The sequence below is a fragment of the Ammospiza nelsoni genome, chromosome 8 (genome assembly GCF_027579445.1).
Source record: "Ammospiza nelsoni isolate bAmmNel1 chromosome 8, bAmmNel1.pri, whole genome shotgun sequence".
NCBI lineage: Eukaryota > Metazoa > Chordata > Aves > Passeriformes > Passerellidae > Ammospiza > Ammospiza nelsoni.
In genome coordinates, this window is record NC_080640.1 from 414,489 (window position 1) to 437,527 (window position 23,039).

The following is a 23,039-nucleotide window of genomic DNA, read 5'->3' on the forward strand; positions in this document are numbered from 1 at the left end:
ACTTTTGGTATGCACAACTAAAAGAAGGAAACAGATAACAACCCTTCCCAACTACAACTCCACCTCTGGAGACCTGGTATTTATCCTGTTTATTCAAAAAAAAAAGTATGATCAGTTGCTTTTGTTTTGCTACATTTATTTATGTTAATAAATTACTGCCAATGTGGCAATCTGTGTCCAGTGTAAAGGCCAGAACTGAGACACAAAGCCACTCCTGTACAGTGAGCCACTCAGTAAAAAGCAATATTTGGAACTGTTTGGACAGAGGCAGCAGTGTCTCAGCCAGAATTCATGAGCAAAAATCACTAAATTTGTCAAAATGACTAAACCCCACATTTCTACCTTTTCCTCTTTTGTTTCACACACTTTGCATGTCAGACAAATTATCAGGAAAATACTCCTTGTTTGACATTTCATTGCTTAATGCTTTACTGGTGCAGTAAAACAAGACAACTGCTGAAATTATAGGAAAATAAATTTGTAATTTCTTCCTCATTTAGCCATTTTTGAAGCTTGTGTATAGGAAAGTCATTAATGTTATGTCCTCCTATCGACGTTCCAAGCCTTTCAAGGGATAACTAATGTTTTTTCTATACTCTTCCATGTGGCCAGTTAAATTAGACACATTATTTCTGTGCTGTTAGGGAACACTGATCAATAGATACTTGGAAAGCCCTCTAAAACGAAGTGGAAACACTTCCTCAGTGTCAGAGGGTTCTGGTTTGGGTCTGTATGCTGCAAACACTGCTAAATGTAACGGAGCAGCGAGAGCGTGTCTGAGGTATTTCAACACTCATGTCCTAAGCTCTGAGCACTCTTGCTCTGCTGGGCCTTTGTCACCGGCTTCTGTCCCTGGGCAAGGCTCCAGAGCCGAAACCCAGCGGCCAGACCAGCACAGCCGGCAGGCGTCAGCTCACGCAGCACCGCCAGAACCGCACCACCTTTCCCTTGGCTGCTCAGTGCCCTCCACAGCAACAGCCATACCCTGAGGTACCATCAGGTGACACAACACAACTCCATCTTTCTGCTCCCGGTAATTTTTATTGCAGTCTGAAACAACAGCTGCATTCCCAGCCTTTCTGCACGGTATGGTGGGTGAGCAGTGCAGTGAAACCCGACTGCCATAGGATGTCCACAGTCAGGGTGTGAGCAGTCTCATGGATTGCTTTCTCTTTGGCTACAAATGCTGCATTATAACATTATTTCAAACACTAATAAACCCATTAATTTCTGTCAGTAAACACCATACATCTGATTTTTCTACAGTCACACTGATCTTATTTAAGTATTAATTTAGTGCCTCAGACAAACACATTAGCAAGTGCCTTAAGCAGCATTTCATAATTTCTCAAGCAATTATTTTCATATTTTCCAATCTCACGCCTTTTCTTAAAAGCCAGAGCTGTTCCACATCAAACATTTTGCCACACAAACCAAATTCCACAGATGCATTACCTGAAAAGAGCTGCTAATAACATGAAGGCTCTGTATAACTGGCCCTGCCCTTCACCTTACCACACACAAATGCAAACAGGATTTCTGACTGCTCCATACCTTAGACTTTTTTTTTTCCATAAAAAGACAAAGCTTGGGAACTAGGTGCCCAAATTTCTAAAGAGGACCCCCACGTGGTGCTTTGAAAATTTAAAGTATTTCCTGTATTGTTTGTGTCAGATCCTCAATTACATGAGCAGATAACACTGTTTTCCATTACCATGCCTTCTGTTCTATTAAACACACCACATTCTCCTGAGCACTTACCAAGCCTTTAGTGAAAATGTCCTTGTGAGGAGCCTGGTCAGTGGGGAGCAGTGGGCAGCGAGGGGCCGGGGACAAGGGCAGGGCTGCTGAGCACCGCCCCGCAGCCCGAGTGGAAGGCGGGGAGGATCCCCGTGCCCTAGAAGGGAACACACTGCACAACACTTCAGAATCCAACACGTGCTCCCCAGTGTGCCGAACGCAGCAGAGCCGAAACACTCGCTGTCGCCAGGGCAGCGCTGGGGGAAGAGACTGCTCAGGGATGAGCTGCAGGGACACCGAGCAACCCTCTGCTCTCCTTTCCACTCCTGGGAAGCTCCCTTGCCCAGCCTAGTCCGGCCCGGAGATGTTCGCAGTGAACACACGGCTGGAGAATGTCAGCTCCTGTGCCCACAGCGGCCGCTGGGGAGCCAAGCTCGCACTTGAGCACCGGGTTCGCACTGAGCACCGGGCCCGCGCTGAGTCCGGTCCGCCGCTGAGCACTGGGCCCCCACTGAGCCCCGGGCCCGCACTGAGCCCGGCCCGCAATGAGCATTGGGCCCGCCCCGAGCCCCGGACCCGGGCCCGCACTGAGCACCGGGCCCGCAATGAGCATTGGGCCCGCCCCGAGCCCCGGACCCGGCCCGCACTGAGCACCGGGCCCGCAATGAGCATTGGGCCCGCCCCGAGCCCCGGACCCGGCCCGCACTGAGCACCGGGCCCGCAATGAGCATTGGGCCCGCCCCGAGCCCCGGACCCGGGCCCGCACTGAGCCCGGCCCGCAATGAGCATTGGGCCCGCCCCGAGCCCCGGACCCGGCCCGCACTGAGCACCGGGCCCGCAATGAGCATTGGGCCCGCGCTGAGCCCCAGGCCCGGCCCGCACTGAGCCCGGCCCGCACTGAGCCCCGGGCCCGCACTGAGCCCGGCCCGCACTGAGCATTGGCCCCCCGCTGAGCACTGGGCCCGCCCCGAGCCCGGCCCGCAATGAGCATTGGGCCCGCAATGAGCATTGGGCCCGCAATGAGCCCCGGGCCCGGTCCGCACACAGCGGGGCAGCTCCAGCGTCTCCGGGCTGGTGCTGCTCCGCTGCACCCTGGGCCACACAGCAGGATCCTGCAGACAGGCAGAGACACACAGGGCACAGCAGTGTCAGCCCCTGCACTGGGGAGGGGATGGATGCCACAAAGCCGTGAGCCTTGTGCCTGTACCGAGACAGCCTTTAACCCTGCAAAGCCTGCTCCCAGCTCCCCTGCCGCCGAAATTTCCTTCCCTTCACCTCCAGAAGATTTGCTGTGTTCTTGGACTGCAAAGATACTGTATTAAAATAACAGGTGAGAAAACAAAATTTTTATTCCATTCACAGTAAGTGAGAATCTCTACTAGTCATGCTTTGGCTCAATATTTTTTACTGTTTGAATAGAACAAATTTATCAAACTGAATTATTCTTCAAGAGACATGTACTTCCTAAAGTTGTATGTTCTTCAAGTACTATGTACTATAACAAAAGGGAAAAAGCTAAGTAAAAGTGGAGAACTCTCATGCAAAAAGCAGGCAACAAGTCTTAAGCTGCCACGGACTCCAAGCCAAAGCCTTGGAAATATGTAAGCAATATCACTGGACTGTCAAAAGCAGAGTTGTCAAACACATGGTAGATGATTGAGAAGATTTACCGTTTGAGGTATGTGTTGAGCCAACCAATAACTCTTTCCATAAATCTTTGGTCAAATTACTTAAAGAACATGCAGTAATTAAATATGCAGCAAGGCAGAAGCAAACAAAAATGCCAGCTGCTCGTGCACTGAAACGAGAGCAGGTGGCCCCACAACAGTGCCACAGGTGACCCACTGCCGGCGGCGCGGGGCGAGGAACGGCCCCGGCACTCAGCGCTTTCTGCTGCTCCTACCGCAACACACAGCAAACAAAACAAGCGGAACAAAACCCCAAACACTGTCCGTCCCGAAACATCCCCGGTGCCGTCCTGCCCGCGGCACCCTGCCGGCCCGTGGGCCCCCTCCAGCAGCCGCGGGCAGGGCTGGCCGGGGACAGGGCCCGCCGGAGCGGGGACAGGGCCAGCCGGAGCGGGGACAGGCCCGCCGGAGACAGACCAGCCGGAGCGGGGATAGCGGCACGCTGGAGCGGGGACAGGGCCCGTCGGAGCGGGGATAGCTGCCCGCCGGAGCGGGGACAGGGATAGCGGCCCGCCGGAGCGGGGACAGGGATAGCTGCCCGCCGGAGCGGGGACAGGGATAGCGGCCCGTCGGAGCGGGGACAGGGATAGCGGCCGCCTCGCTGCCCTCAGCCGCTCCCCGGCAGCTGCTCCTCCTCGGCCGGGCGCTCCCAGCCCAGCCCAGCCCAGCCCCGCTGTGGGGACACGGTGGCGGGGACACCACGCTCGGGGCTGCCCGTGTGCGGCGAGCGCCAGCTAAGGACGGCCAGCCACAGCAGTCTCTGCCAGAAAGGAAAGCTAGGCTTGCTTGAGCCTCATCTCTGCAGCAGCAATTAGAAAAGTCTCTTTTTTTAACCTTTAAAGCTTAAAATAGTTGATTTCTTCTTGTGTAAAGACACTATAATCTACAATTTAATTTCAAGTATTGCAGCTGTTTTTTAGATAGATGTACTCCTACAAAAACAGGTTGTAATTATTCTTTACAAATAATTTTTTCCCCTAATCATGCAGTCTGTTGCACAACTGCAGGATGTTGCAGGATGAATATAGAATCCACAGCCATAGAAAATTCAATTATATATAGGAATTCCATAGCTGATACAAAACAGTAAAACAATTTTGTGGATAAAGAAGCCGCTTTATCACCAATTTCCTCAGCACCTGCACATCTGTAAGCAACAGAGATGCACACATGGCTGTATTACTGGGCTACTGATCTGTGAAATCCCTCACTGTTTTGTAATTATTCCTCCTCTCACAATTACATAAAAGTGTCAGAAAATAGGTGGAAGATGAGCCATGCCCTCTCAACAAGAATTCTGTTGATGGGTTAAGAGATATATTTCAAAAATGCATGGGAAAAAAGACAACTCAAAACCAGAGGAAGGTTCTTGCTTGTGGCAACACCTTTCAAATTCCATTTGTCACCCAGAAGAGATTGGAAGATACTACCTGACAGACAACTTAGTTCCCTAAGAAATTAAGTGGGAAGTTTCATTTCAGGTGCTTGTAAGTAAATGTCCACATCACAAAATGACAATACTTCTACAACCATTCTTCTAGGATTTTGTTAGAAGCTGCTGTACTATTAACTTTGACATCCACTGGCTTTCTTCACAAACTCATTTTTGTTAAATTACAAGAAGATAGAAGCTAATGAAGAGGTCAAACGTTGTGACGCACATTTCAAGAAGCTCCCAACCGTGTATTTCACTAAAACTCCTGAAAAAGCAGGAGGCTGTAAAAGAAAAGGATTCTGAGTTACAATGAAAAGGATGAACATGAGGAGGATGGACACAGCGAGGTAAGAACTGCTGGAACATGTGCAGAACCAGTCTCCACCAAGTGCAGTACCAGCCCTGATCACTGGCAGGCACTGCCACCACGAGGCTCCATCCTGCTTTGCATTTTCCCTACAGATGGTTAAAATTCTCATTTTTCCATTTCCATGTTTCTACCACACACACCTCACTAGAAGCACTCCTGTGCATGCAAGCACATGGCTGGAGATTTGCTTCTGGCATTTTAGGTCCTTTTTAAGGAATACTAACATGTTTTTCAAATGGCTTTATTCCTTTTATTCTGCCAAGTAAGTGGAGCTAGGAAAAAGTAAAGATCACACAAATATCCAAGTAGCCAGCATTCACACACAACCAGTGAGTGCTCTGCTGCCAGCTCTTGCCCAAGACAGCCTGCAGCTGGGCACCCTCTCACTGCCACTAGCCTTACACATGCTTCCATGTGCTTAAATACCAACCAAAAAATCCCAAAGGACTGGCAGAGTAAGATTCGTTTAAAAATATTTATACTAACCTATCACTTAAGAAAACAAAACAACAGGGAGACAGAGGGGAGCATTTGCTCAGGAGTGATGTAGGAGACTGATGATGACAGAACACTTGCAGGTTTCTCATATGTGCCTCTCAGAGAAGAGTCTGGACTTTCCTCCATCCCAGAAGATGTTCTGTGGATGAACCTCATAGGAGTTAATTTGAGAAGAGAGTCTGAATGGCACTCATGGCTCCTGTGGCATCACCTGCACTTACACAATAGCCCGGTCTCCAACCCTCCCTCCAGAGATCATCACATCTTGCCAAGCAGTGCTGCTGCCACCCACTCAGACAAATTCCTCCTACTCTGGGTTGGCATAATTTTTACAGATACCAGTAAAAAATAAACACTGGTATACAAATTATCTTTCTACGGAAAGGAGAGGGAGGAAGAAAGGATAAGATGGAAACAGGCTCATGTGAGTAGTAAAAGAAAATTCACTTCAAGACTCTAGTAATCGAGAAGCAAGAAAACTCTAAAGTCTCCTGTTCAGCAGCAGTTTACAGTGACAAATCTGGGACTGTGATCGACATCCCAGCAGCAGCAGCAGAGCCCCTTCTCCAGCCTCCCCAGGGCCAGAGCGCTGCCCCCGAAAGACACCCTCTGTGTGTGTGCCCAGCGTGTCCCCAGCCCGGTGGCCCTGTGTCCCCAGCGTGTCCCCAGCCCGGTGGCCCTGTGTCCCCAGCGTGCCCTCCCAGCCCTGTGTCCCCAGCGTGTCCCCAGCCCGGTGGCCCTGTGTCCCCAGCGTGTCCCCAGCGTGTCCCCAGCCCCGTGTCCCCAGGCGCAGTGCGGGGCTCCGGGGCTCCTGCAGGGTGTCCAGTGCCCGCAGCTGGGCACTGCAGCCTGGAGCTCCAGCTCCATCTCCTGGGGAAATCCTGCCTTTCTGCCAAGCCTCAACATTCCTGTAACACTGCTAATGAAGAAGTGGGCTGAGAACTCATCACCATGTGAATTCCCTCAATATTCAATTCAATTACAGCTCTCTTCCTAAATCATCTTTTTTACTTAACCAAACTCTAAATTGACAGAGCTAATAAGCTCAGGAGAATCAGTGTACACCATCCATTTCTGGGAACAGGACGATATTTTCTAAGATGCATTAATAACTACGACAGGATTTATGTGTAAAATAAATTAATTTCAATTTCCTTTTTCAATTAATGGCCAATTATTTGAACTCAGCTCAACCAAAAATATTACTCAAGTATCATTAATCTAACAAAAATTAACTTTACTATTCTCTCAGTAACGAGCAGATATAATTTTAAGGCACAATAACACACTTGAATAACATGTTGCCCATCTGTATTCTCAGGACCACTGCTCCCCACTGGAGCCCCCCGTCATGCTGGCTCAGGTTATTGCTCTTAAGGATAGTGACTGGAGCAAAGGTCTGCCCTGGATGCTGCTGCAGGCTACCAGTGCATTACCCACCCTGGAGTAAGAGCCATTTTACATTAAAAAAAATACTGCTACAGAGTGTGTGAACTAAAAACAATCCGGGGAAAAAAAAGAAAGCACAACCTTTTCCTGCACACCCTAGCAATGCCTGGACTTGCTTTATCCTCAGTGTTCCCACAGTCTGGTGCCAGCCAGCGCCGGCGAGGAGCAGCGGGTGCTGCATGGCCCGGGGCCACCACTGAGCCCGTGTGCCCCACGGGTGCAGGGGCACCCGGCAGGGACAGCCAGAGGGACAGTCAGCTCCCCACACGCCCCAGGATCCGTGCCCGTGGAGAGGGGTGCCATGGCAGGGCACCACACGGGCACTGGCTGACTGCTGCCTCTGCCACCTCCAGCACCCCAACCCGCTCTGCCTCAGGAACGGACATGCAGGGGTGTGGGGAGAAAGCTTGTCAGGAAAATGCCTGTTACCGCTGTATCCTTCATTTATAACTTACTTTGTCCACCCGCCAGGACGTTATTGCAGGGATGTTTCGTTTCAACCATTATCTCACAAACATGGGGAGCTGTGCAAGCACAGCAACTTCTCTCCCTTCAATCCATTGGTATTAATAAAATTCTGCTTGCAGCTTGAGGCTCCAGTGTTGTTTAAACACATCACTCTAATGTCAGAAACACCGGTTTTGAAAGGATGGGTTTTGTTCTGTTTTTTTAATTTGAATGAAACCTTGCTATACAATGAACTAATTGCAGTGCACTGCGCTGTTACCAGGAGGAGGCTGGCACTTCAGCACATCACATGTAGAGCCCAGTGGCTATTTGTTCTATTTGTTCATTGCAAGGTCACCTGTGGGCCTGGGCAGGCACACAGACAATGGAAGACTCTGTTTATTTTTTTAAAATAAACCTATACTGGGAAGTAGACCAATTACCCCACTGTGCAGATGCTTCTGCCCATCAGCTAAGGGCTGTGCCAACCACACAGCTCTCAAAATGCTCCTTGAACACTCCAGGCAGGAGCTGGTGGTCACCTCACCCTTGGAGATCTGGTTTGCCTGATGTACTCCAGCAAAGATTCTCGCCCAGCCTACAGAAACCGCATGTTCAATGCAGCAAGAAGGCTTTAAGATACACAGGAGTTTCCTCTGCCTTCTCTGAACAATGAAAAGGAAACCAAGGATTTGCTAAGCAATGCAAGACATTAACTGAGTACTCCAGAAATCAATAAATACACGGCACAAAACAAAACTAGACTTGATCTCATTACAATAAAAATGTCACTGATTATACTGATGTGTTTTCATATAAAAGTAGTTATGGATTTGATGAAAACATCAATGTATTTCTGACTGATATTTACCTTCAGTACATTTTCTTATTCCAGAAAAAACCACCTTATTTACCATTAACTTGGGTTATTCAAGAAGTATTGACATGCAAAAGTTCAATGCACCCAACTATTTTTAAGCAATTCTTCACATAGAAAAATGACAAGATTTATAATTTACCCCGTACATGAAATACACGAAGTACAATAAAATTAACAGAGAATGTAAATAATGGGATGTTTGGTAAAATCAATGGAACTGCAAAGACTTGTTTTGCTACAAGTGAAGTCCATTCAGTATAGTCACAAATAAAAAACGCAATGTACTGAATTTTTCAGCTTCCCAGATTTTTACCTATTTCAGTCTTCTTATATCTGTCTTTTCTAATTGTAAATTCTTCAACAGCAATCAAGATCTATCCCCTTTATAACATTTTATACAACAAAAGAAAGCACCATGCTTTCAAGCAGGGATTTACAGGAGGCTCTGTTTCACAAAGATTTGCCAAGTTATTTGAGTTCTGAAATTTAGCACATGAGCCAGTTTATCCACCCTTGACTGCTATTGGTATTTCCAGTCAGAACTGAAACAGCCGCACAGCTGCCAGTTTAGTTAGCCTGAAATTTCTGGGAAGCCACTGTCAGCCCTGCAGAGCTGTCACCCACCATCCTCATCCATAACTGCTGGGAGCTCTGAGCTCCAGCACTGCCCCTTCCCAGCGCTGACAGGCATCAGCTCCCTGCCAACAGATTCATCTTCGGGTCACTTCATCATGGTTAGATCTGAGAGAGCTGTGCCTCTCCCAGGTGTGACAGGACCCGCTTCGTCCCCGTGCACCTGTGAGAGCCCTGCTGCCCCCATGAACGCCGTGGGCCGGGAGTCACCGCCCCACGCTGCACTGCCAGCCTGAGCCTGCGGGCTGACCCCTTCCCTGGGACAGGACCTGCTGCCCAGCACCTTCCCAGCCCTGCACTCGCTGCTCTGGCCTTATTCTGTGCATGTGTTTAATAAACTCTGAGTGCGAGAAAACCCCACACAGTCTCATCCCACCATCCTTCCTAGCAGAACAAACACAATCCACTGAACCACAGCTCTCTCCCTCATCACAGCACCTACCCCACTCCCCAGACCTAAAAACCAGCTGCTCGTACACCAGATTTGATATATGTGACCATAAATGACAAATTCTGGTATTAAGATTTATGTCTGGGATGATGCAAAGTGATCCATTTCGATCCTTCATACAATGTGGATTATTAGTTTTTAAAACCAAGTGGTTCCACTAGAGACACCTCATTATCACACTGGTTTCTCATTTCTCATGTGGAATTTGCACCTGTGCTGCTGTGAGCTGGAGACAGAGGCTGCTGACAGTGTTGTCTCGGATCTTGCTGCCAGTCCCATCACAGCCAAGCTGAGTAACTGTGGCCAGCAAAATCTGGTTTAGTTCTGCAGGAGCCAAGCCAAGGAAAGCCTTACAGAGGAAGTGATGCCAAAAAAGGGGATGTGAGAGCAGCAGGAATAAAGGTTAGCCAAACTGTAACTGCTTGGGCTTCTCCCTTTCTAAAGCAAATAGCATTATACAGCAATATATGATAAACATTTCTATTTCAGAGAGGTAATAATATAACGCCAAAGCCACCATCTGCTGCCAAGTCTGTGCCTTAGAAGGGATGGAAAAAAGCCCACAGAAGTTACAGAACTTTGCAATCAAATAGAACTAACAAGAAACACGGAGACCCGTGACATCGTACAAGGCAAACCACACTGGAGATAAGAGCAAAACTTTACCCTAAATGGACAGACCACATGTGAAACCCCTGCTCGCACAGTCACACATACACACACACCGAGCAGAGGAGCTGGAGGTCTGCCTCTTCAAATCAAGCGTGAAAAGCCATTTCTGTGAATCTTTGATTCCTGACACCAGTGCCAGGATCTGTGAATGCACACTGGGAGCATTCAGTGCCAAAAAACAGACTCTAACAAGTCAGAAGGTTAAGGAGCTCAACGTGAAAGTGCACCCTCTCTCCTTTCTAGGTTTTTGGGTTTTGCTTCCAAGCCACTACTACTACAGTCTAACAATGAAGGTATAAAACACTCCTCCAGCACGCAGCATTTCCTCCCAGTGATAGTAACACAAAACATCGTTGAATAATTGCTCTTCCTTTGGGTTCTGCCTTTTCCACACTAAGCAGATTCAGCTCTAAAAGGTTCTTAAAGTTACAAACAGCCTCTCATGTGGAGTACACATCAAACACTTCAGTAAACCCATTTTCTATCTTTACAGTCACCACTTCAGTAGAGGGTAATTTAACCAAATAGTAAGAACATGTTTTTGGTTACACAATTTCCATGGAAAACAACATTGGTACTAGCTGTCTTTTTCTTCTTTTCCCATTTATTGAATCAATATGTTGACAGAACCTTTCCCCCCCCCCCCCCCCCAGAAGGCCCAGCTTTAGTAAATGAAGGATTAGGAAAAAAAATGCAAAGTAATATTTATGAAAAGAAAAGGAGAAATACAAAGGTTGTTGGGGAATACTGCAAGAAACACAGTGCCTAGAAAATAATGCTGGTATGTGAAACAAGAAACCACATTAGTTCTTGAACTGGGGGCATTGCAAAATACAAGATTCTTCACAGAGACACAAACAGCACATGCTCTGACTGGGATTGCTTTCAACCTCTCTAAGAGCCTTTTTATCCACCATAGGAATGCCATCAAATCCAATCCATGTACCTCACGCTACATAAAGTAATTTCAATACTATGAGGTATGTGACTACTCTTAAACACAAAAAAGTTGTATTTTGTTATGGATTGCATTAGTCTTCTATGATGTTTTCCAAATTAAGATCACAGATAATTATCCCTTTTTCCTGTATCACAGAAAAGTCTTGGCTGGAAGGGAGCTCTGGAGCTCACCTGGCTGAAGGCAGATCAGGTAAATGCAGAGCCCCTTGCAGCTGCCCTGCCCACATCAGGAGATCTGTGCTGCAGGAGCCCCACAGGGTCCCCACCAGTGTGTGGGATCACCTAGATGCAGTTCACACCTGTGAGTGACTCCAAAACATGCAGCTCTGTCCCACTGCTTTTACCTACCAGCACCTTCTGAATATCTGCAGAGTACGGTTTCAACATTAGTGACCCACTAATGGTTTGTCCCTCTAAGTCTCAGTAAAGCTGATAGTCTTGTTTTTATCTTCTCCAATGAGCAAGAGAAAAAATCCTGCTGAATCCTCTCCTCTGGTTTCCTCTTAGCTGGGCTTCTAGCCAGAGTTATTAAAAAAATGAAGAAAGAAAAACCTTTCCAGGTTCTTATTCCCTGAGCTTATATGCCTCCAAGCTGGGGTTTGTGTGTGTGCTGGGCAGCGGTTTCTTTATTGTCTGGATGGTCCCAGGTGCTGTCTTTGGCTGCTGGGCAGCACCAGGTGTGCAGCTGGGCTCCTCTGAGCCCCCCTGCCTCTCAGCAGCATCCTGGGGCACAAGGAAGCTTCTGCCCTGGCAAGAAGGGACACGTCCAAGGGGGTGTTTTTTCCTGTACAACCCAGCAGTGATCACTTGGACACACGGCAGACGTGCTGGCACAATGCACAGCACCGGCAACAAGCACAAAGCCTTTCTGCTCTGCAGGAAAGGCAGCCCCGCACACCTCACTTCACACGGACCTGAACACCACTCGTGTGCTAATGCCAACTTGTGCTCTGGCTGCTGCCACCATGCCTCAGGCCGGGGAGGCTGTGAGCCAGCTCTGCAGATCCCTACACAAGCCCTGAACCCTTGCCAAGCTCGTCACCAGCTCATCACACTCAGTGCTGGCGCCACCTCACACTGCCAGGCTCTGAAATGGAAGGTGATTCTGAGCCACCAAAGTTAGTGTTGGAGGAAAAAAGACCTCAGACAACCCTTTTGAACAAGAGACACTGCACACTGATATTCTGCTCCTTTCACATGGATGTACCTCTGTGAAATCAGCAGGTACACATGCCACAGAATAAACACTCTTAGTAGTAAAACACAGTAGTAGTAAAAACATAATCATCATCAGGATGAAAACAGCTCACAGGCCCACATGGGTCAAAAATCCCAAACAGAAGACATTCACCTTTGGTTAAACTACACTCAAGAAATAAAGAAATTTACCGTGAAATGTTCCTGTGATTTATAGTTCTCATCCAGGTAAACTCGAGCTCTATTGTAGTCTTTCATTGCATCACTTGATAACAGTTCTCTGAAAGAGAAAGAAAAGACTGAACATGTAAAGGCAGTTACAAATGTACTGCCTTGCCTCAGCACTGCTCTGTGCTGTGACATCCCCAGCACCACCCAAAGGAACCCAGGGCCTCCCTTGTCCTCTGGGGGGAATTTCAGGGACACAGCTGTCCCCAACAGCTGCCCGCACGCTCCAGATCTGCCTCAGCAGCTGCACCTTCAGCGTGGATCGTGAGCTTCCCAGTGCCATTTGGACACGACTGGCAAGGGCGCGGGTCTGCGGCACCGACAACACTCGGGAATTTGGGGGATTTGTGCTGCCCGGGCGCGGCCCCGAGCGCGGCCCCGAGCGCGCAGCTCCCGCCGCCGCCAGCAGAGGGCGCGCGCGGCCGCGGCTCGGGGCGCTGCCCGCGCTCCCTCCCAGCCCGATCAATTAAACCGGGATAAATTAAACCGGGGTAAATTAAACCGGGATAAATAATCCCGGCACGTTCCACCGCTGACTGACCGCTCCTGCCCTTGTCGCCGGCTCGAGGGGCCAGGATATAGCCCCCGCCACTTACTTCACGAACTTGTCCACGTGAGACATTGAAGCTTCATAGTTTTTCCCTCCGAATTCTTGACAGTGTAAAGCCATGAAATGGGGTTTGTGTGCATGGACAACCTGGAACAGAGAGAAAAGCGAGTTTTGACGCTCAGCACACAGCAAGAACGACACGGACCTGGGTGCTCAGGGAGGACTGGCAGCTACCACCTGAGAGGTCATTGGCACAGCAATCTGCAAGGAGAGCAACATCTGCTATCCACATTAAAGATGCATAATACACAATTATGATCTCAAATATTCTTAACTAATATTTCCTTTTTAAAACTATGATTTAGTTCCTGGGCTGTATATATATTTAGAATATATTTTAGTATTTATATTTAAAATGTAAATATGTTTTTCCAACTCCCCTCAAAGATGACTTGACGTGATTGAGACGAGCCAAACCTTTCCTCGTCTGGGAGGTACAAGAGTTCAAACAATTCATTTGCTAGAGTGGATTTTTTTTCAACTTTTACAAAACTCAGTGCTGCTTAGCAGCACTTACACAGTTGTGTTTGATATTTTTATTTATTTACAAAAGTATTTAAATAACAGATGCACATACACACCTGTTAACACTGGAGACATGGAAAGCCATCATGCTATTCCAGGTGTTAGTCTTGAACACTGCAAGTATCTTAGATACTACATAGTCAGCACTAGGATGCAATTACCATACCAAAACCCTAGAATGTCTGTCTTTCCTCATACCTCAAATCAAACACAGTTTATAAATTTGCTGCTGTTTTGAACACGCATTCAGTGTTACTCTGTCCTGAGGAATTTTCTCTGCATTGCCTCTATTCAGAACTGAAAACAACCCATCCAAAATATCTCTGTTAATACTGAGTCTCTATACCTTGCATTCCATGTCTTATTGTGAATTAATGGACAAAAGCTCCAGAACAACTTCCATTTTAAAGGGAACAGTCCAAAGCAATCAACAAGGTGCCCGTGCAAGCATACAGGGAGCGAAGTGTTAAACCCCAAATGGGATTCACTCGTTTCTCACGGGTGGCACGGGGCTGCCTCGGCCACAGAGGCCACGCTGCCCATGCAGCCTCGGCAGGAAGGGTGGGGGCTGCTGGCAGCCCCTGCAGCACCATCAGCAGCACAAACCAGCTCCGGGGCAGGGCTCGGGGTGCCCTGCCCGCGGGGTGCCCTGCTCACGGGGTGCTCTGCCCGCGGGGTGCCCTGCTCACGGGGTGCCCTGCTCACAGGGTGCCCTGCCCGCGGGGTGCCCTGCTCACAGGGTGCCCTGCTCACAGGGTGCTCTGCCCACGGGGTGCCCTGCTCACGGGGTGCCCTGCCCGCGGGGTGCCCTGCTCACAGGGTGCTCTGCCCGCGGGGTGCCCTGCTCACAGGGTGCCCTGCTCACGGGGTGCCCTGCTCACAGGGTGCCCTGCTCACGGGGTGCCCTGCCCACGGGGTGCCCTGCTCACAGGGTGCCCTGCCCACGGGGTGCCCTGCTCACAGGGTGCTCTGCCCACGGGGTGCCCTGCTCACAGGGTGCTCTGCTCACAGGGTGCCCTGCTCACAGGGTGCCCTGCCCGCGGGGTGCCCTGCCCACGGGGTGCCCTGCTCACAGGGTGCCCTGCCCACAGGGTGCTCTGCCCACGGGGTGCCCTGCCCGCGGGGTGCCCTGCTCACAGGGTGCCCTGCCCGCGGGGTGCCCTGCTCACAGGGTGCCCTGCTCACGGGGTGCCCTGCTCACAGGGTGCCCTGCTCACAGGGTGCCCTGCCCGCGGGGTGCCCTGCTCACGGGGTGCCCTGCCCGCGGGGTGCCCTGCTCACAGGGTGCCCTGCCCGCGGGGTGCCCTGCTCACAGGGTGCTCTGCTCACAGGGTGCCCTGCCCACGGGGTGCTCTGCTCACAGGGTGCTCTGCCCGCGGGGTGCCCTGCTCACAGGGTGCTCTTTAGGAATCATGGAACCACAGAATGGTTTGAGTTGAAAGGGACCTTAAAGCTTATCTCATTTCACCCCCCTGGCAGGGAAACCTTCCACTGGAGCAGGCTGCTCCACACCCTGCCCAACCTGGCTGTGAACAGTTCCAGAAAAGGAACACAACAAAATTGTGGATGTGTCTTTTAAACAACAGTGGAGAGAAACTGCCATTTGATGTGATGACAGAATGCAAAATGGCAAAATCCTTCATTCCTGACTGCACAAATAACCTCATTAGACAATTCAGCTCAAAGACAATGAATTAAAGATCATCAAAATCTGAACAGCAGGGGTTCCATTGAGCCAGAGGCAGTCACAGGTGCCTGCTTTGAAGCAGCACCTTCGTGTGACAGCAGCAGAGATGCCCAGCTCGGGGACAGCAGCAGGGAAGGCCCACGGGCACCCACAGGTGCCAGTGCCAGAGCCTGCCCCGGGCTCCTCAGGGCACCCACAGGTGCCAGTGCCAGAGCCTGCCCCGCTCCTCAGGGCGCAGCAGGGACAGCGCCAGCAGGGTTCAGCAGCGCTGGCAGCACGTCCCTCCCTGCCCAGGGACACTCGTGGCACGCTGCTCTCCCTCCGTCAGTGCCCAGCACAGCCCCTGCCAGCGGCTCCAGCTGCAGAGGGCAGTGGGACTCCAGGCAGGGCCAGCGAGGGCAGCCTGGCAGCGGCTCGGGCACGCCACAGCCCAGGAGAACCCGGTGTGCTGCCACATCCAGGTCACACAGTGAGCTGCAGACAGCACTGCCAGCCCTCACCAGGTCACCCCTGCAGAGAGAAGGGAACGTCTGAGTCACTTCCAACAGCCACCTCCTCTGTGCCGCAGCTTCCTGGCCATTCAAACACCTTGGCACTGACCTGCCCGGAAAAGCATTCTGAGGTGAGCTGCTGCTGCTGCAGCATTACTGGATAAAGGGAAAAAGTAAATACTCCCACTCAGGTGGTTGATGGTCATTGAGCACTTCCATTAGATTATTAATGCTGGTTTCTGCCAACAGGGATATCAGCAATTTGCTTTAAAGCATGCCACCGTCGGTAGGGATGGAGAATGAGCCAGAGCAGGATCCAATATCAAGTTTAATTGGGGAAAAAAAAAAAAAGAAGCAGGTGACAAACCAGATGTCTAAAACCATATCTAAAATGCAAGAAATTATACTGAACTGGGACGTGCTTTTCCTCTGATATATATTTCCTACCACAGATTTACAAACAACTAAGACACAGTTGCTGAGAAGATGTCCCTGTACAGATGTTCCCCTCTCCCCAAGGCGCTGCCCAAGGGACCACTGGCAGCAGGCTGCCATCAGAGCCAGCAGCAGCAAATGACAGCCAACACTAAGTTTACCTGGCTGGTTCATTTTGTTGGCTGTCTGGAGAGCAACAGTCACCAAGCACAGCCCGTGAAGCAGAGCTCTGGAATAGAGCTCATCTGTGGACCCTAACATCAGACCATCCCAATGCTCCACGTGCTTTATTGCTCCCAGTCAGTTCTGGATTCCAAGTCCTGATCTTATCTACTTGGAGAGCCCTATGAAGACACCATGATCAGAAAGCAGTGTAACTATTTAATCCTGTAAAGCCAACACACCCCCTGTCACTGTTTCAGGGAGCACATGCAGCAGGAACCTGCTGAGCATCGGGTCACTCATTTTAACTGTTGAGAGTTTGCTTCCATAAGAGCTCTTCTTACATAGCCCATGAAAATATAAACTGGTAAGATGAAAACATAATAAACTATTTGAAATAAGATTTAGGAGCCATCAGTCACAGGGAGCCCTGAATGGGGAGTCCTGCAGTGAGACAACACTGGAGAACAACTCTGTTGTGCTGAAGCAGCAACAGAAAACACTTCCAGGCTCTGAAGATGCAGGACACAGGCTTTTTTTGTTTGTATACAAATCCTTGAGAACTTGAAATCGTAGTGGGTATTTTAAAAAAAAAAAAAAAAAGAGAATTATATCATTTTTGATGGGGAAACAGCATTAGTTTAATAGCAGTGAGGTCCTTGTGGCATTCCTTGCAGGTTAAACCACTAGAACATACCTGAATATTAGTTATGTCCTCTCATATAATAAGCACCCTCCAACTAAAAGCAAACTGGCTCTGCTTCATTACCTTTTACTAGTTTTCTACTCTTAGGAAGAACAAACAGTACATAATAATGAGTAATGAATACTTCAGAGCTGAAAACTCCCAGTTGCCAGAGGTTAAAGATCATACATGAGACCACATAAATAATGAATTTGCATCCACGGCAGCATAGTGTATTTACAAAGTTGGGCATTATTTTCAATTCGGGATATGCAAAAATAGCGTAAAGGAAGCCACAACCAGGAGATACTTTGGGGGATGTGGGTAAGTAGGCAAGATGCTCCAGCACAGCTGAGTACGAACACAGAACTGGTGAAATGCACAAGCCCGACATGTTCTGACTGCTGCAGGTGTGTGCCTGTGTGGGCAGGGGATGGGAACGGGATGGGGACCCAGGTGGAACTGGGGCAGCAGCCAGGACAGACACAGCCCCACGGTGCTGGCCAGGCCCCTCCGAGAGGGGCACAGGGACAAGGGCACCAGGCTCAGACCTCAACCCCAGCAAAGCAGAAGGGGAGCTCCAGCCCTGATGGTGCGCAAATAGGATTGCTTAGAAAAGACGGCAAAATACGAGCTGTGAAATACAATTTAGCACGTGTGGTCCTAAAGCACTTCAAGTATGTTCCATTTCTCTGAGGCCGAGTAGAGGCTCCTGCTGCGGACAGGCACCCAGAGGCTGCAGCACTCAGCTGCACACAGCCAGCAGCCCAGGCCGCATCCCGCACCCTTGTACAGCCCCTGCACTCAAACCAACGCCCAACAGCCCCAAGAGCCCCACCTGAGGGAAACACCCTCTGGAAAAGGGCCGGGACCTCAGCTTGGAGGAGCTGCAACACAGTTTTGCCACCCTCTCTACTTAAAAAAAACTCTTAATCACCCTCCCCCCCCCCCGTAGTTTAAAAAACAGCATTTAGGGCCACTAGAATAATTAAACAACCTTTGAGTGGCTGGGTGGGGTTTTGTTGTGATTTGGGGTTTGTGATATTTTTGTTTGGTTGGTTTGGGCCTTTTTTGTTTGTTTTTCTTCCTTCTCTCTGAAGGGTAACACACGAAGTTCCCATGCAGCTATACCAAGATGACCTTTAGCTATTAGGTAAACTTTTAACTTCTGTATTACTACAAATAAAAACTCAAAATACTCTCAAACACATCAGGCAACATGGAAAATGGCATTAAGGGAAAAAACCCTCTGGCTCCAAGCTTGCATCTAAAATGACCATGTACCACAAATGTGACACAAAAAGACAGTTACTAAAGTCAGTGCAAATTTTCACTAGCTCCAGCTCCCGAACTCCTCCTGCCCCAAACACGAGGCCCAGCGCAGATGGAGAAAGGGCAAGGGATGGGGAAGGGGGGAGTGATAAGGAAAGAGTCCTAAGTAAAAAACTAAGTCATTAAAAGTTCTCCCTCTGTGCTCCTACACCTTTGCTTGCCAGCAGCTTCATTCACGCTCTAGGAGCTTGTTCCTGTCTTTTTCCTGTGCACTGACTGACATGAAGGCTGCCAACCAGGGCACGGGCACTTTGCACGAGTGGGACAAAACTCCCCTGTGCATATTCTCATTTGCACAGCAGTGAGCTCACCAAATCACCCCACTGCTTGTTAAGCACTACCATCTCACCCATCAGTCATGCCATTTCTTGGTAAGAACTGAAGTCTTCCCTATCACACATTAAACACTCCAAAACGCTGCTCTCAGGCTGTTTCCACTCTCTCCCAACACCCCCTTTCCCTCCTTGTTTCCGGTGTAGGTTTTTGGGATAAGGGAATTTTTACTGGAAAGAGGACTAGTCCAAATTCAGCCCTTTCAGACCTAATTACCAGTACCTATCTGCAGTAAGAAGATGGGGCACAATCCCCAGCACCAGGACTTCACTGGATCCTGCCTCACTCTAAGGCGGCTTTTCCACCCTTTGATGCAATTCCCAATGATCAGGGCCACAGTGTGACATGCTTGCTCACAAGCCTTTTTTCTTTTGTTTTGATTCCAGAGGATTGTCTTCAGCCGCAAATACAATTTTCTGCTTTGAACTTTAAAAACCAGAGGAAACTTGACCTATCCCACTAACCGTCCCACTGACTGTCCTACTGACCATCCCAGAAAATGCATGTGGCATATAAGCCAATGGTAGCACATAAGCGACTTATATTCACCCATGACAGTGAAAAAAATCCCTCACTTTAATTTTCTGGAATTTATAAACAAGTCCACAAAATGCTCTTTAAGCAATATGCTCTTTGACATCAGTTCAAAGACATTACAGGTTTAATTTCTAGAAACATTTTAAACTCAGAGAGGTAATGGTTCTTCCTTTTCTGTGGAGAACATTTTGACTGCTTACACAAGGACCTCATCCTCAGAAGTTATGCAAACCGCCCTGACACAACTGCATATGCAAATTGAATTCCTCAGAAGAATGGAAAAACTGCCGTCTGCGGTTTATCTGGTTTCAAGTTTACAAAGAGGCACGAAGAGTCATTTTCCAGTGCTGCTGCTAAACCTCAGTTCACGGAGGTTTCGCACAGAGCGTGTGGAATTAAACACAATAATCCCCCTGAGGCTGCACATTTGCTGGGTCGCTCTGAAGCCAGAGCCAGAATGGTGCTAAGTGATTTTTGGTAGGTACACGTTTGTCTCTTCCCTAAGGAGCTTTTTGTCAGGGTTTGCTCCACTTCCTACAGCGCTGGAGAGTGTGGTGTGAGCAGCCAGCCTGCTGCTGAGACCCAGAGGGGAAGCAGGACAAGGCCAGCAGCAGCCATGGGCAGCACTGCTAACTCTGCCTATTGTTCCTTTCTTTTTCTTTTTAAAAATACAGTTCCCACAGTGCAGGGACAGAGGGCAGAGGTACGAGAGGGAACAGAACAGAACCCCCCAGCTGAGGGATGGGCTCGGGTCTGCCTCAGCAACACTGTCCCTGGTCTGGACCCTGCAGCAGACTGGCATCGTGGAGCACTAATGGGTAATTGTATTCCTCTTTGAGTTCTGTACACGCAATATTTACTGGGCCACAGACAGACCGCGCTCAGTCACGCGTCAGCGGTCCCTGCCCTGAGATAGCAGCAGCTCCTTCTCTTCCCCGCCTCTTCCTGTTTGCCACAAACTGTTCACAAGTGTTTCCGCAGCGCTCATCCCACTGCAGAAAACACATGAACACACAAGGAGTTTCCTTGATAAAGATACGTAAATCAGTCACGTGGTGATGAAAAGTATGCAGCCATCAAAAAAAAACCCAACCAAAACTAAAGAGTTCTCTGTGCTTATTTGTATTTCCTGCACAGGAAGAGTTTTTCCTGAAGCTGCGGAGGGCTGGAATCAGAGCTAGCTGAGACACTGGTGTAGTGCAAGCACCATGTACATACAGCAGCAATCAACCAAGGCGGAAGAAGAAAAATAAAGAGATGAATCTGAAGCTGGCAGATACTAAAGAATGCACGAGTGGTTACTTCACCTTGGATTTTTGCAAATCTCTTACATTTGCCAGTAAAAGTGAATTGCAGTATTTTACATCGACGTAATAAAGGTCACAGGCTGCACTGGCAACCCAAGAATGTACAGACTTGTGGGATGTTTTCAATTACAAAAGGAAAATATGAAATTCTGCTAATCATATTTTCTGCACGCAGTTTCACTTTACAATTTGAACAGCACCATTCTGTTGTTTAACTATTTTTCTGTAAGAGAAGTAGGACTGGATAAAGGAATGCCATGGCCCTTCAGTACCAGGGGGCACTTTTCCATGGCCGGGTCAGGCAGGGCTTGGAACCGATTGTTTCAGTGAAAAGTGTCCCTGCCCCTGCACAGGACATCCAGGTGCCTTTCAGGTGCCTTGGGGCCCTCCCAGTGCCACCCACCGTGGGACTCCAGCGTGCCTCAGTTCTGCCGGCAGGGACAGCAGCTCTCAGCTGCTGCTGCTGCCCAGGGTGACAGCTCCGTGCCCCAGCAGCGCTCATTCCCTGCTGCTTGTCACCGCATTTCTGCACACAGGCTGCAAGTCAGGTCTCTACTGCATCAACACAGTGTGTGAGAGGGGCTTCTGTACTTTAAAAACCCTCTCGCACCAGCAGTAACAGCACATTTTATACTATGGGTTCAATGTCAGTACTTCCACATTACCAAACAAGAAAATTGTTAAGAAAGAGCAGACAGGACAAAACTGTCATATTTCAATTTTAAGGTAAACTAGACTTCCCAACAGATTTTTTTTTAAGTACTCAAATATATATCTTATTCAATAGACTTAAAAGACCATTTCATGCCAAACCAAAGTCAATTTTAAAAAACCTGAATCTATTTTTGAGGCAGAGAATTGTTGGTAAGAACAAATTGTGCTTATATGCTGAATTTTTATAATGATTACTTAAAAATGCAGAAAGACACATATTTTCAGGGCCGTCTTTTACTATAAAATAAAATCACAATAAAATAGTAATTTAACTTCACGGAGCAAAAGATCCTGACATTACTAATTAGGTCAATAAACAAAGATGCACAAAACTCCATGAGAAAAAAAACTTTACCTTACCTGATAAAATTCCCGAAGCCAATTCTTCTGTAAATTTTCTGGCTGGAAAACAAAAGGCAAAAATTAATTACAAGTAAGAGAAATCTATTTTTACAACAATATCGTGCTATTATTGCTTTCCTCAGTGTGTTCAAGAAGGGAGCTTTTTTCACAATTAAAGCAAAAAGTACAAACACGAGGATGTTCCTCCACGATGCCACTGGACAGGCCTCAGCCCATCATGCCCAAGCCCCCTCTGATTCTCACCAAAAAGGTGCATTTTGTGTGTGAGCGCACAGCATTGGTACCCACACGTTTGTCAGGCAATGGCACACTGAACTAGGTGCTGTTAGAAGGGCTACTGGTCACCTGTGGGTCAGAAACGTCACCAGCTGCCCACACCCAGCCGCTGCCACCTGAGCTCCCAGCGACCCAGAGCTACTTCACACAACTGGTTCAGAGGAACGACCGTGCCTTTGGGATGCTCCATCCCATCAGACCTCCTGCCAAGGACAGACTGCGAGAAACATCTCCAGATTGCTCCAGAAATTACACAAACTGATGCAGCAAAACTGCAGTCAAGTGCTAATTCTGTCTTTTCAGGAACAGATCCCAGCCTCAGAGGGCTGAGAAGGGATCTCAGAGGGAGAGAATTGATTTGTTGAGCTTTATCTTCAACAACACCACTTCTGGATAATTTTTACATCCTAAAGGGGAATAACAATACAAATCAGAGTTCCTTGTCACGGCAGCGGCAGGAACGTGCAGAATCGGTGGGAGGCAGCAGAACATATCAAACTGGAAACAGAGAGGCAGCTCATCCCTGACAAAGAGCTCTGACACCAACTGCCCAGAGGCAAACACTGGCACCAGCCTTCTGCTCTGCTCTGCTCTCCCCTCCCATCAAGCGTGCTGTTTTCAAAGAGCTGGACACAACTTCAAAACAAAAGTGAAGTTCTTGTAACCAGCCCCAAGAAAGAGGGTGCTGAGAGGGTCTCTGGGGCTGCCAGCATGGACTCCTGTGCCCAGCCCGTGCCAGCCCTGTCTCTGGCCCATGGCTCACCCTGGACTCCTGTGCCCAGCCCGTGCCAGCCCTGTCTCTGGCCCATGGCTCAGGCTGCACAGGAAGGGCCCTGCTGGCTCCCACTGCTGTGCCCTCCTCCAGCAGTCTCTCCTCTGGCACCACCACATCTTTTCTTTCCACTTTCACCACTCTGTGGTACAATTCTCTAAG

At 48.9% G+C, this 23,039-nt stretch overlaps 1 protein-coding gene across 5 annotated transcripts in view; it reads right to left on the bottom strand.

Moving 5' to 3' along the window:
- INPP5A (inositol polyphosphate-5-phosphatase A) overlaps positions 1-23,039 on the bottom strand; it is a 181,664-nt gene that overhangs the window by 116,924 nt on the left and 41,701 nt on the right. For all 5 annotated transcript variants that reach the window (XM_059476954.1, XM_059476949.1, XM_059476950.1 and 2 more), the window contains exons 2-4: positions 21,827-21,868; positions 13,245-13,345; positions 12,613-12,700 (exon numbers count right to left, since the gene is read on the bottom strand). In XM_059476954.1, coding sequence (XP_059332937.1) covers positions 12,613-12,700; positions 13,245-13,345; positions 21,827-21,868 — 231 coding nt within the window. The remainder of the gene's footprint in view (positions 1-12,612; positions 12,701-13,244; positions 13,346-21,826; positions 21,869-23,039) is intronic.